The 13,105-nt window shown below is 43.2% G+C and overlaps 1 protein-coding gene, 2 long non-coding RNA genes and 1 pseudogene across 3 annotated transcripts; all 4 read right to left on the bottom strand.

The window, feature by feature from the left end:
- Positions 1–4,281: 4,281 nt before the first annotated feature.
- Positions 4,282–5,860, bottom strand: LOC127920218 (collagen alpha-1(XVIII) chain-like; annotated as a pseudogene).
- Positions 5,861–5,969: 109 nt separating this feature from the next.
- LOC127920215 (uncharacterized) lies at positions 5,970–6,897 on the bottom strand. Its single transcript, XR_008105400.1, has 5 exons — positions 6,859–6,897; positions 6,566–6,724; positions 6,371–6,435; positions 6,103–6,231; positions 5,970–5,994 (listed from the first exon to the last, which is right to left on the bottom strand). It is a non-coding gene; the product is annotated as an uncharacterized LOC127920215 (long non-coding RNA).
- Positions 6,898–8,347, bottom strand: LOC127920216 (uncharacterized). The gene is made up of 6 exons (XR_008105401.1): positions 8,143–8,347; positions 7,801–7,869; positions 7,396–7,633; positions 7,233–7,286; positions 7,098–7,132; positions 6,898–6,982 (listed from the first exon to the last, which is right to left on the bottom strand). It is a non-coding gene; the product is annotated as an uncharacterized LOC127920216 (long non-coding RNA).
- Positions 8,348–9,881: 1,534 nt separating this feature from the next.
- LOC127920219 (collagen alpha-1(IV) chain-like) lies at positions 9,882–12,478 on the bottom strand. Its single transcript, XM_052504031.1, has 10 exons — positions 12,147–12,478; positions 11,896–11,967; positions 11,780–11,806; positions 11,582–11,680; positions 11,427–11,462; positions 10,913–10,996; positions 10,791–10,817; positions 10,244–10,307; positions 10,081–10,156; positions 9,882–9,957 (listed from the first exon to the last, which is right to left on the bottom strand). The coding sequence occupies exons 1-10, from the start codon at positions 12,423–12,425 to the stop codon at positions 9,882–9,884; spliced, it is 840 nt and encodes a 279-aa protein (XP_052359991.1). The 5' UTR covers positions 12,426–12,478.
- Positions 12,479–13,105: the final 627 nt, after the last annotated feature.

Consider the following 13,105-nt stretch of genomic DNA (forward strand, 5'->3'; position numbering starts at 1 on the left):
TTTTGAATCTGACAACTCTGGAACTCATATCTGGTGTACCCTTTACATTCTAAATGTGTTTATACCATACTTAAAGTACGCCCATAAATGCAGATTACTCCTAACCAATTGTTTTTATTGAAGTTGCCTTTAGTTTAATTTAATTGCTGTGCATAGGAAGTGGTTTGCTGAATTCCCCTCCTTGAGTAATCTTAGGACCATCTTACTACAAAACTGATAAATCATGTCAGAATATAGACTATAGTAGTTTGAGTGCCTATTAATTACATGTAGGGTGGATAAAGATGTGTGTGTGAACAATACAAGCATATAACGAGATATGCAGAACTATTGCACTATTCTCTAATTGATTTAAAGGTCATATCTCAAGGTAGGTTTCAGCCCATAGTGATGAGGTTGTAGAGTATACAATGATTTTTACATGGTCATATGGCCTCATAAACAAAGGTATGAGATTCGTGCACCTTATGGTCTATATGCCGTGCAGTATACTAGCCAACGAGTTCAGTATAGGATAAGATTTGTAACGTTAACTGTCAGAATTGTTCATTTTATTATTGTCACACTGACTTCAATCAATGCTGAAAATATACACTTTGGGTGAATGACTGTGAACCTATTTTGTTGCTGTAAAAAAAAAAAGATTTATGTCAACATTTTATTTTTGATTTACAAATAAATCAGTTTGGAAAAACAATGTAGCATTTGTTTGTTTTTTAATAAACGTTGATGACATTGAGAGAGATGGCACAGTACATGTCACCTCAGGAAACTCCTCACCAGGGTCATACACCGGTTCATTCAGTGAGCTGCAATGCTTTGGTCTTTGGATTAAAGCCTTATTTAATTTCCATCACAGTGCTTAGACATGAAAACACTTAAGAGCACTTTTGAGGATTTTGAAAACGCAAAAGGACACATTGCAAAACAAAAACATAGTAGTTAGATTTTGATACAAAATGTCATGATTCTTGGCCCAGACTCATCTCTTCCTCTGTCATTACATAGATCCATGGAGTACATTACTGAAAAGTGTGAATGTTAAAACTACTTAACAAAATGTTGCGCCAAAATAAATACTCCTTTTGTTATCAAAACATTTTGAAATATCCTGTTTCCTTTTGATGTCCGCTAGAAAAATAAAACCATCCAACATTTACGGCAATGTTATAGATAGTGCTTCAAAAACTGGTTATATGTACTGATTACAACAAAATGTAAAGTGAATAAAAATTACAACATTGGATAATAAACATTTAATGTACAATACTGCAACAATTAGCTTGGACTCAGAATAGAATGTGTCCTGTTTAATATGTAGGTGTGGTTTGATTCTAGGGCAAACTGTTAAAAGGCTATAGACTTTCTACAGTGCAGGTATTATGCTTTTGAGGCAAGACCACAAAAAAAATAAATGTACATTGTGATAGTCTGTATCTAACCCCCAATGAACATGGCTTTCTGAAGTGGACAGTGAAAGGAGAAGTGGAATGAATACAAACTCTACTGAAAACCACAGTGTTGAGGTGTTTACAGAACACAGATTTAGACGTATGTGCAGGGGGTCGGGGTGGGCTGTTTAGTCAGCTGCGATCCCAGTGTAAAAGGGGGTGGCTTGGAGGTGGTCCATCTCTTAGCCTGGTTGTCGCTGTTCTTGATCAACCCCATATTATGGATATATGGTCCTATTTGGCCAGCTGGACTGAGTGTATTGGAGAAGGGGAATGTAGCTGTTATATACAAAGCACCATTGTGTGTGTGTGTGTGTGTGTGTGTGTGTGTGTGTGTGTGTGTGTACGTATCAGTGGAGGCTCCATCCTCAGTGAATTTCATAAAAATGTAAACATTAGAAACATTCAAGTTATACCTTTTAGATAAAACTATACTAAATATATTCTTATGTCACCAAATAATAGATTAAAATACACTGTTTTGCAATGGTCTACAGTAACTTCAAAAGCACTGTCTGGGGTAGCACCATGGTGTAGCCGGAGGACAGCTAGCTTCCATCCTCCTCTGACTTCAATACAAAACCTAGGAGGCTTGTAGGCCTCACCCCCCTTCCATAGACATACATGGTAATTATGACCACCTCCAGAGGAAGTCCTCCAACCGATCAAAGCTTTTAGGATCAGAGAACAAAGTGTGTTGTATTGGGATTGTGCCACAGAGCATTATGGGGATTCTATGTGTTGAGAAATTTGGTGACATTGTCAAATAGAGATTAAGAGTGAACAGTGATAGTTGAGCATTTTGGGGGATTTTATTTAATCCAATTATTTTTTTTCAAATGACAGGAGACAAGATGTATATTATAAATTGTTTTCTTGGTTTTAGAAAAAAAAAATATGTCCAGTTAGTGCAATTGATTTAACATGTTTAAAAGTTAGCCTCGCTAACTTCAGTAGCTAGCTATCTACCAGCGCGAAGTGTGCAGTTTGTGGACTTTGTTGAAGAACCCCTTTCATTCTCACAGGGTACGGAAAGGGAGGGTCGACCACTGCCTGAGATCAGTTTTTCATGAAGACTGATGAAAAGGTGAGGGCGTTCAAATACCAACTGGTATCAAAAGTAAAGCTGGTAACAGGGAACCTTTCATCAAGCTGCCTGTATTGCTGGCCATGCCTGCTTTAGGGAAAGTCTGAGCCTTGGTCAAAAGGTGGGTACAGTGACCTGAAGAACATCGATCGTTCAGCTAAAGGGCAAAACAAAAGCAGGGAGAATATAAATGCCGACATTCAAGCTTCTGGGAATAAGCTGCATCGATAAGAGGACATGACGAGAGGGAAATTCCCGCCAACAAGGGCAACTACAAAGAGCTTGTGATTAATTGCACGTTAGAATGCTTTACTTGTTGAACATATCGACCTTTCGACTTGTTTTTCTAGGATGACGAAAACAATTCAGAATGATTTGATAGCTTCATCGCATCATCCATAAATATTTCGATTAAAAGAGAGGTTGACACAGCACATTTTTCGCGTGCACTCAAGTAAGCTTTCCTCTTTCCACCGGTATTTATTGAGCAAAGAACACAATCAAGACACAAGCAAAACTCATGACAAATGTTGCAGCAGCCTAGGCACACCTAAACGCTAGAAATCGGACATGTTGTATGGGATGAAAACGAGACTATATTTCAGTCTGATCAACTTTTTTTTACAACTAATTAATCAGTGGCATACTTTATAGGGCCAGCAGTTTCCCTAGTTAGGTTACCATATAAGGAAAAACGCCCAGGCTTGGTAACATTACCCCACGCTTTATAGTCCTATGGTGCCACCAGTCTGTGGAGTTGTCAGTTATGGTCAAATTTGGATGATCAGGGCTTTAACAGGAACGTTTCTTGGGCTACTTTGATGTGTGAAGTAGATGCGTGAGTCTGTTTTGATAATGAATTTTGAGATGCATAACTTCATAAAGCTTGTTGCCCAAACCTATGTCTGGCGCAGAGGAAATGGAATGTATCTGCTATTTGTATTTCCAGGAAGTCCCCTCCTTGTTCCCTGATTAAGAGGTGATGATCACTCCACCACCATTGTCAACTATCTCCTGACATGAACTGAATCCATGTCTCATGTTCCCGCTCATCCACTGGCACATTGAATGTTTCTCTCAAGCTCTGTAAGTCCCCCTATCAATGTTCTCTCATTACTGTATGTAGAGTCAATCACAAACACAATCACATTATTACACATCAATGATTTTGCTCTTTGCTTAGACTAACTCATTCTGAGCTCTTTTGTCTAACTGTGTAGTGTGTTGTGTTATTGTTTTTTGTCTTTCTAGGCAAATCCTGTCCTGCACTGGTCAAGCCTCTGAACACCTCAACTCATGCCTCATACCCTCATTCAATCACTGCTGTGGTCCCTTTCCAACACTGTAAGCAGCCCTCATTCCCATTCCCCATAATAGTGTACTATAAATGTCTTTATTAAATGCTTTAGGTTAAAATAATTAGTCATTGACGATTTTTGAAACACACTTTGTTGTCCCTGTGTTCCACACCAATACCCTGGGTCTACCATCCTCCTATTTATTTAAGTCACCAGCCTCCACTGGTAGGTACATTTTGTTAGGCCTCCTGGATTGGCTGATGTGTTTGTGTGTTTTTCATTGGGCTTATCTCTTGATCTGGCTGTAGTGTGTGTGTGCGTTTGGTCGGTCAGTCCTATCTCTTGATCTGGCTGTAGTGTGTGTGTGCGTTTGGTCGGTCAGTCTTATCTCTTGATCTGGCTGTAGTGTGTGTGTGCGTTTGGTCGGTCAGTCCTATCTCTTGAACTATCCGATGTAGCTGTACTCGATGCAGAGCACGGCGTAGTGGCTGTGACAGCTGCTGGTTCTCTGTTCGGCTGAGTGGTAGCTGGCCCCCTGTAGAGAGGGAGGCCATGCCTGTCAGCAGTCCACTCGCTCCCCTGTCGCCAAGTCTCACAGTAGTTATCCACCTGGCCGTGCCCCCTGCTGGTCGAACCGTGCCATATCATCTTGTCTGGCCTGGGTGAGGAGAGGAATTAAGGAGAGAACGAGATGAAGGGATGAATCATCATATTTTTGCTTCCATTCCTTTCTCAGCTGTTAACTTTACATAACTTATCAATGCCTCCTTATGGGTGTTGTAAAAGAGAGGTTTTGATATTTTGTGTATAGTGAGTGATATGTAGAAGTGTAGTTTATCACCATGTGCCGTCTGTGAAAATGTCTTTGCCATCGAAGGGTAGATGGGTACGTTGTCCCTTACTCTGCCCTCTGAGTCACTGAAGATGGCCTCCCAACTGTCAAACAGGACCTCATCCTATAGAGGGGACAGACAAATGGTTAGGGACGGTTGCTGCCAATTACTTAAATTATATGGAATGATACTGGGATTCTGAATGAAGCTGAAAATGCATCTCAGTCTTAGCCGACTGTACCTTTAGGTTGACGATGGGCATGCGGTCTCTGTCTGACTTGCGGACGATGCTGTAAAGGTCCTGGAGCTTGGAGGAGAGGAAAGCCCGGAAGGTTCCCTTCAGCCCAATGGCCCGAGCCTGGTTGAAACACAGGAAGTCTGCCCCTCTGATACCCCGCATGTTACCCCCTGGGGGCGTTCCAGGGCGACCAGGTGAATCTGCAGAAGGAAAGAAGAAGAAAGTCTTTAAAAACGTGCTTCCCATCACATCCACAATCAGAAGTATTTCAGCAGTGGCATGTTTTTAGGTTACATTTATGACATTTAAATCACTGGCTACTCACGCTTGGGCCTGACGTGTGTTGGTGGCTGGGGGTCTCAGGGGTCTGGGTGCGTTGTGGGGTTACAGGGTAGCGGGTGTCTGTGTAAACTGGGTTCTGTGGGACAGGGGCTGGCTGGGGCTGGACAGGGTCAGGGTTGTGCTGTCGGTCTGTATAACTGGGGTACCGTGGATCAGTGTGTGAGGGTATCTGGGGTCTGAATGTGAGGGTAGCGTGGATCTGGCTGAGCTGGGTAGGCGTGGATCTGGCTGAGCTGGGTAGCGTGGATCTGGCTGGGCTGGGTAGCGTGGATCTGGCTGGGCTGGATAGCGTGGATCTGGCTGGGCTGGATAGCGTGGATCTGGCTGGGCTGGATAGCGTGGATCTGGCTGGGCTGGGTAGCGTGGATCAGGCTGGGCTGGATAGCGTGGATCAGGCTGGGCTGGGTAGCGTGGATCCGGGTGAGTCGGGTAACGTGGGTCGGGGTGAACAGGGTGTTGTCCCTCAGGCTGTGGCTGGTGGGGGTCTAGCTGTCTGGGGGGTTGCTCTGTGGCCGTGTTAGAGGGATGGTCTGGCTGGTAGTAGACCACTGGAGGAGGTCGACTGCTGCTACTCTCATTACCCTTCAGATGGATACAGGCAGAGAAATCATGTCAATAAGATTCACTAATGTGATTAATAACTTCATTAAGTGATTCCTTCACTGTCACAATAGTTTGTCAGCATTTCTCAAGTGCACATTTCAACGACTTACCTGGGCAGGGGTAAAGCTATGTGTGGTCCAAGCTGAAAGGTAAAACTTCCAAGTTAATCATGTAAACATTAACAAAGGATGAAGGTGTTGTATTTTATAAATATAGTGGCTTGCATCCATTACACCGGTAAACACTGCACCTGGATTTGCCGGAAGCCATCTCGTACTCTGATGTAAAAGTCTGTTTGGTCGACCAGATACACCAACGTCCCCTCTGCCTGTCGTCTGGCTGTGGCTGTCATCGTGTCATATGACCTCAGCACCATCACCTGTTCAAACGTGGACGACAAGGAGCTAAATGATGCCACATCCTGGAAGTGGTGTATATATCATCACAGTGAGGCCCTGTCCAGAAACAGGCCCTAACCTCTAGACCCTACACTAGGAATGGAGGGTTAACAGACTCACCCCAGAGGAGTGTCCATCAGTTCCAGGTGGGCCAGGAGGGCCCGGAGGTCCAGGGATGCTGATGGCTGAGATGTAAAAAGATCACATTCATTGAAGCTGTTAACCAAGGAGCTACTGTACTTCATGTCACCAGAAAGTTGTGTTCCTGCCTATGTACTTTATGTATGAGTGTGTGTGCGAGAGAGTACGCCTCACTCTGTGTTGGCCTGTAGGCTCCAGGTGAGGAGGATGATCCTGAAGTCAGGGGGGCCCCGGTGGGCCTGGGTTCCCTTGCCTGCCTTCGTACTCTCTTCCTGGGTTACCTGGAGGGCCCTGGGGCCCTGAAGGACCGATGATGGACTCTCCCTTTGGCCCCTGGAGATCGATAGATCTTGCTCATTAAAACTTTCTAATTAAATTCCATTGTACATGTCTTTTGATGCAAGGCACTGATTAAACGTGGAGAATGCAGTAAAATAAAATGGCTGTTGTTCAGTGGTTATTCTTACCGGAAGTCCTGGAGGTCCAGGTTGACCACCCTGTCCACACGTAACCGCCACCATAATATCCTCCGGCTGGCTCGCCCTTCTCCCCCTTCATCCCCGAGTCTCCTCTCTCTCCCTTCATCTCCCTCTGCAGGGACACGCACACACACACACACACACCACGTCATTTGACCTCACGTCAAACACATACAGATGCATGGCGGGTTGTGAGTGTAGAGCTCCTTTGTCGTTACGTCACTTACCTTGAAGGTGTAGATGTCAAAGTTGGACGTGAGACCTAGAGTGGAGACGATAGAGCGTGAGTTCAATCAGCTCAATCTCGTGTGTTAGTACACCTAAGGCCAGCGGAGGTAAATAACTAGCTGGTCTTACTGTACCTGGTACCCCGGGTATTCCTGGTACTCCACGATCACCTTTGTCTCCTTTGGAGTCTGATGGGTGGAGGAAAAGGCCAACATGTAAGCCAACACATGACATCGTTTTACATGTAATGTTCTATGTCATGGTGTGGGACTGGCCAATGAGAATAAGTTGATTTACCAGGATATAACCGTGATACATCATCCCTCTGAGTGTGAAACAGAACAAAGGGGAGAAGAGTTACACTACTGTACCTTGGAAAGAGACCCTATCAAACCTGACTGACTACAGCATATAACTCACAACACCAACGTCTGGGAAAGATACAATACTGGATCAGACATCTACTCACAGTGAACCTGTCCAGAGGTACTGCTGGCCCCGGGGGGTCGGGTGGGCCAGGTGGTCCTGGAGGACCCTAAAAACATGGATCAATCTAGGTTAAACTGATGCCCTGTCTGGGTCATGACGGTCTAATCATACCACTGCTTTTATGAATGATTTGACATGCTGACCTCTGGGTTGCATCTAACAGTCTTTCATGTATGAATCCCATCAATCACCAACCAGCGGTGTCATACTTACTCCATATCCTCCAGTCCCTCCTGCTGAATCCCCCCTCTCTCCTTTGACACCATTCAACCCAGGACGGCCCTGTAACCAACACACTGGTTCACATTCAGCAGCTGATCCATCACCATGTTAATACTGAATGGGAAATAGCACACTTGGATTCTTTCTAAGTCACACTTCAGTGCCATTTAGCAAACACTCTTATTCAAAGCGACTTTGTCATGTGTGCATATATTTGTACATATGGGTGGTCCTGGGAATCAAACTCACTGTCTTGGCATTGCAAGCGCCATGCTCTACCAACTGAGCTACAGAGCACCACCACTTGGCTAATAGGTGAACAGAGATACTTACCGGTCTACCTGGCATGCCTATATCTCCCTTTAGACCAGCTGGACCATAGGGACCCTATAGAGACAGAGAACAATATAAATCCACCAGCTGGACCCTATAGAGACAGAGAACAATATAAATCTACCAGCTGGACCCTATAGAGACAGAGAACAATATAAATCTACCAGCTGGACCCTATAGAGACAGAGAACAATATAAATCTACCAGCTGGACCTATAGAGACAGAGCACAATATAAATCTACCAGCTGGACCCTATAGAGACAGAAGAATATAAATCTACCAGCTGGACCTATAGATACAGAACAATATAAATCTACCAGCTGGACCTATAGATACAGAACAATATAAATCTACCAGCTGGACCTATAGAACAGAACAATATAAATCTACCAGCTGGACCTATAGAGACAGAACAATATAAATCTACCAGCTGGACCTATAGAGACAGAACAATATAAATCTACCAGCTGGACCTATAGATACAGAACAATATAAATCTACCAGCTGGACCCTATAGATACAGAACAATATAAATCTACCAGCTGGACCCTATAGATACAGAACAATATAAATCTACCAGCTGGACCCTATAGATACAGAACAATATAAATCTACCAGCTGGAACCTATAGAGACAGAACAATATAAATCTACCAGCTGGACCCTATAGAGACAGAACAATATACATTTACCAGCTGGACCCTATAGAGACAGAACAATATAAATCTATCAGATGGACCCTATAGAGACAGAACAATATACATTTACCAGCTGGACCCTATAGATACAGAACAATATAAATCTATCAGATGGACCCTATAGTAACAGAACAATATACATTTACCAGCTGGACCCTATAGAGACAGAACAATATAGATCTATCAGATGGACCCTATAGAGACAGAACAATATAAATCTACCAGCTGGACCCTATATAGAGACAGAACAATATAAATCTACCAGCTGGACCCTATAGATACAGAACAATATAAATCTACCAGCTGGACCCTATAGAGACAGAACAATATACATTTACCAGCTGGACCCTATAGAGACAGAACAATATAAATCTATCAGATGGACCCTATAGTAACAGAACAATATACATTTACCAGCTGGACCCTATAGAGACAGAACAATATAAATCTATCAGATGGACCCTATAGAGACAGAACAATATAAATCTATCAGATGGACCCTATAGTAACAGAACAATATACATTTACCAGCTGGACCCTATAGAGACAGAACAATATAAATCTATCAGATGGACCCTATAGAGACAGAACAATATAAATCTACCAGCTGGACCCTATAGATACAGAACAATATAAATCTACCAGCTGGACCCTATAGAGACAGAACAATATACATTTACCAGCTGGACCCTATAGAGACAGAACAATATAAATCTATCAGATGGACCCTATAGAGACAGAACAATATACATTTACCAGCTGGACCCTATAGATACAGAACAATATAAATCTATCAGATGGACCCTATAGTAACAGAACAATATACATTTACCAGCTGGACCCTATAGAGACAGAACAATATAAATCTATCAGATGGACCCTATATTAACAGAACAATATACATTTACCAGCTGGACCTTATAGAGACAGAACAATATAAATCTACCAGCTGGACCCTATAGAGACAGAACAATATAAATCTACCAGCTGGACCCTACAGAAACAGAGAGCTATATACAGTACATCCATGGTTATCGATGGCTAATCAGAAACAAAGCATGTCACTGTTAAAGGAGAGTAACACAGGAGGTCCCTCAGGTCCGGGAGTCCCTTCTCCCTGCACACACAGAGGTGAAAGGGTATCAACATTTTATGTTGCATGGCACATATAAAGAGATGGACAAGCATAATAACATACAGTATTTCTACCAACTATAAATCTCGTGTGTGGTTTTCTCACCGGTTGAGACCCCAGCCCTCCCAGGTACAGGGGTCTTCCATCAGGCCCCATGATAATACCAGGTTCTCCTTCTCCCCTGGACAGGACACAGGGTGGAGACATGTCAATACTTCATGCAATTTTCCCTGCTGTACAGAAAACAAGATATGAATTAAGTTATTACCAGACCTTAGCTGCGTATCCTGGCTGTCCAGGCTCTCCTGTATCTCCCTTTGGTCCCATAGGCCCTACAGAAGAAGTTGTGATCAGTATAAATAACAACCTTGTGTGTATGTTTTAAAAAGAGAGTTCCATTAACATGTTTTAGACAGTTTTCAACATACAACTAGTAGGCCGTACAACATTGCTTTTTGAAATATTAGGGAGCACTATTAAGGTGTTTCAACTGAAATATATATAAAATAAAAAATCCATTAACATGTTATACAATCGTTTTTGCTGCAATCTCCACTATACATCTAGATCAACATTGTCCGCTTGGTGTGTTTCAACTGTGACATCTTTAGAAACAACATGTAAGTGTCTCCACTCCACTGTGGGTTCATTGGCAGTGTGATACTGATACACATACTGGGAATCTCTGCCCGGCCGGGAAGACCTGGTCCCTCCCTGGAGAAAAGGAAATATGGCTAGGGTGACTATAAACATAAGACATTATAAAACTGCATGTAGAGTAACATAGTGACTTGTCTGCTGAGTCAAATTCTCACCTGTCCTTGATCAAGAACTCCATCAAACTACAACGAGACAGAGACAGGTAGGTCAGTTGTGTCACTGAAACATCACTATGATCCAGAGCAGACAAGACCGTACAGTACACAGCCACACTCACGCTGCCTGAGGTCTGGTAGATCTGTCCCGGTGGGCCAGGGGCTCCCGGAGGTCCAGGGGGCCCCCCTTCACGTCCTGGCTCACCCTACAACACCACACACACACACACAACAGCATGAGAGCCATGGGACACGCAATAGATGACTTACGCTACCGTTCAAAAGTTTGGGGTCACTTAGAAAAGTCTTTGTTTTTGAAAGAAAAGCAAATGTTTTGTCCATTTTAAAATAACATCAAATTGATTAGAAATACAGTGTAGACATTGTTAATGTTGTAAATGACTGTTGTAGCTGGAAACGGCGTACAGAGAGAGGCCCATTATCAGCAACCATCACTCTTGTGTTCCAATGGCACGTTGTGTTAGCTAATCCAAGTGTATCATTTTAAAAGACGCATTGATCATTAGAAAACCCTTTTGCAATTATGTTAGCACAGCTGAAAACGGTTCTGATTAAAGAAGCAAGAAAAGAAAAAATCAACCACCAAAATATGGTAATTGGGAGTAGGTAACTCACCCTTTCTCCTCTGTCTCCCCTCTCCCCTTTGTCTCCCTGTGTATACACAAGAAACAAAACAGAATAGGTTAGTGCACTTTGTGTGGGTTACTCTAAAGCCTAAGTAACGTTCTAATAGAGTCTGGGGAGGTGGCTGAGGGATAAGAATCTTCTACCAATTGTCCTGGGAATCCGTCCATCCCTGGTGTTCCATCCCGTCCTCTTGCTCCCTCGCTCCCCTTCTCTCCCGAAAGCCCAGGCAAACCAGATCTTCCCTGTATGATGACAGGAATACAGTAAGCATTGCTATATAACAAAGATATGGCCTCCAATCAAACTTAGCAATATATTCAAAGGGATTTCCTGGTTCTTACTGGAAGGCCTGCGATTCCGGGCGGACCCTGAAAAACAATGGATATGTGACTATGTCTTAGTTGACGTGATCGTAAAGGCAATCCAAATTATGAGTGAATGGCAATGTATAGATCACCTGTGGTCCTGGAATCCCTATCACTCCAGCAACACCATTGACCCCCGTCACTCCGGAACCCTCCCCGTCACCCTACACAGAGAGGACACAGATACAGTTCAAAAAAGACAATTCCACAAAAATATATGTAGTCAAATATACAGTATGTAGTCAATTTGGTAACAATTTGAATGAAGAGAGCTGTGGGGTGGGAGGTTAAGCTGTAGTTGATGTAGTCTGGGTGGGTGGCAGGAGTTGTGTACAGTACTCACATAACGCACAGGGTAGGACTGTCCGGGGGGTCCGGGTGGTCCTGGAGTCCCAATCGGTCCCATGGGCCCAGGAAGCCCAGCCAAGCCCCCCTGCCCTGTCTGACCAGGCACTCCAGGGTCACCCTGAGAACCCTGGTGGTTAGGAGCGAAGAGGTGAGAGACAGAGAGAGATTGTAAAGATGTGTGTGTAAAAATCAGCAGTCCATTTACATGTAGACATAATTGACACAGCATGCTAACAGACAAATAAAGAAGCATTCCACAAAATTGGAAACACATTTAAGCTGAATTATTACTATAACAAGCAATGTAAATCAATATTGAAAATAATAAAAAACAATTCTAAAAACCAATGACTGCATATAGTTTAGTTCCAATATTAAACATCCAGACTGATGGTAAAATATCTTAAGCAACGACATGCTATTTAAGATGTTATGTCAGAAGACAAACAAGCAAATGTTCCATTTGTCCTATAATGAAACACTGGGAATTAGAGTTTTTCTCAGTGAGTTGATTCCCCCATGTGATGAATGCAGCCGAAACCAAGGAACCAATAGTATGCAGATGAAAACAAGGAACCAATAGCAGGGGACCCAGTAGTACCTGTGACCCATCACCTTCACTAAAGATACTGGTCAAAAAGTTGCAGAAGGCAGACAAAGAGTTTTGCTAGAGGGAGACAAGCATAAGCATAAAATCCTCACACCCCCACCAACATCATGTTTAGACTATTGATCTCTAGGAGAGGTCCCACCACCAACATAATGTTTAGACTATTGATCTCTAGGAGAAGTCCCACCACCAACATAATGTTTAGACTATCGATCTCTAGGAGAGGTCCCACCACCAACATCATGTTTAGACTATTGATCTCTAGGAGAGGTCCCACCACCAACATCATGTTTAGACTATTGATCTCTAGGAGAAGTCCCACCACCAACATCATGTTTAGACTA

This window comes from Oncorhynchus keta, unplaced genomic scaffold (assembly GCF_023373465.1).
Source record: "Oncorhynchus keta strain PuntledgeMale-10-30-2019 unplaced genomic scaffold, Oket_V2 Un_contig_1863_pilon_pilon, whole genome shotgun sequence".
NCBI classification, from domain to species: Eukaryota; Metazoa; Chordata; class Actinopteri; order Salmoniformes; family Salmonidae; genus Oncorhynchus; species Oncorhynchus keta.

Coding starts and splice junctions, on each gene's coding strand:
- LOC127920219 (XM_052504031.1), bottom strand. CDS start 12,425: ATGTGTTTCCAATTTTGTGGAATGCTTCTTTATTTGTCTGTTAGCATG. Junction 10,157..10,243: donor GGATACGCAGCTAAGGTCTG/GTAATAACTTAA, acceptor TGTCCTGTCCAG/GGGAGAAGGAGAACCTGGTA. Junction 9,958..10,080: donor GAGGGCTGGGGTCTCAACCG/GTGAGAAAACCA, acceptor CTGTGTGTGCAG/GGAGAAGGGACTCCCGGACC.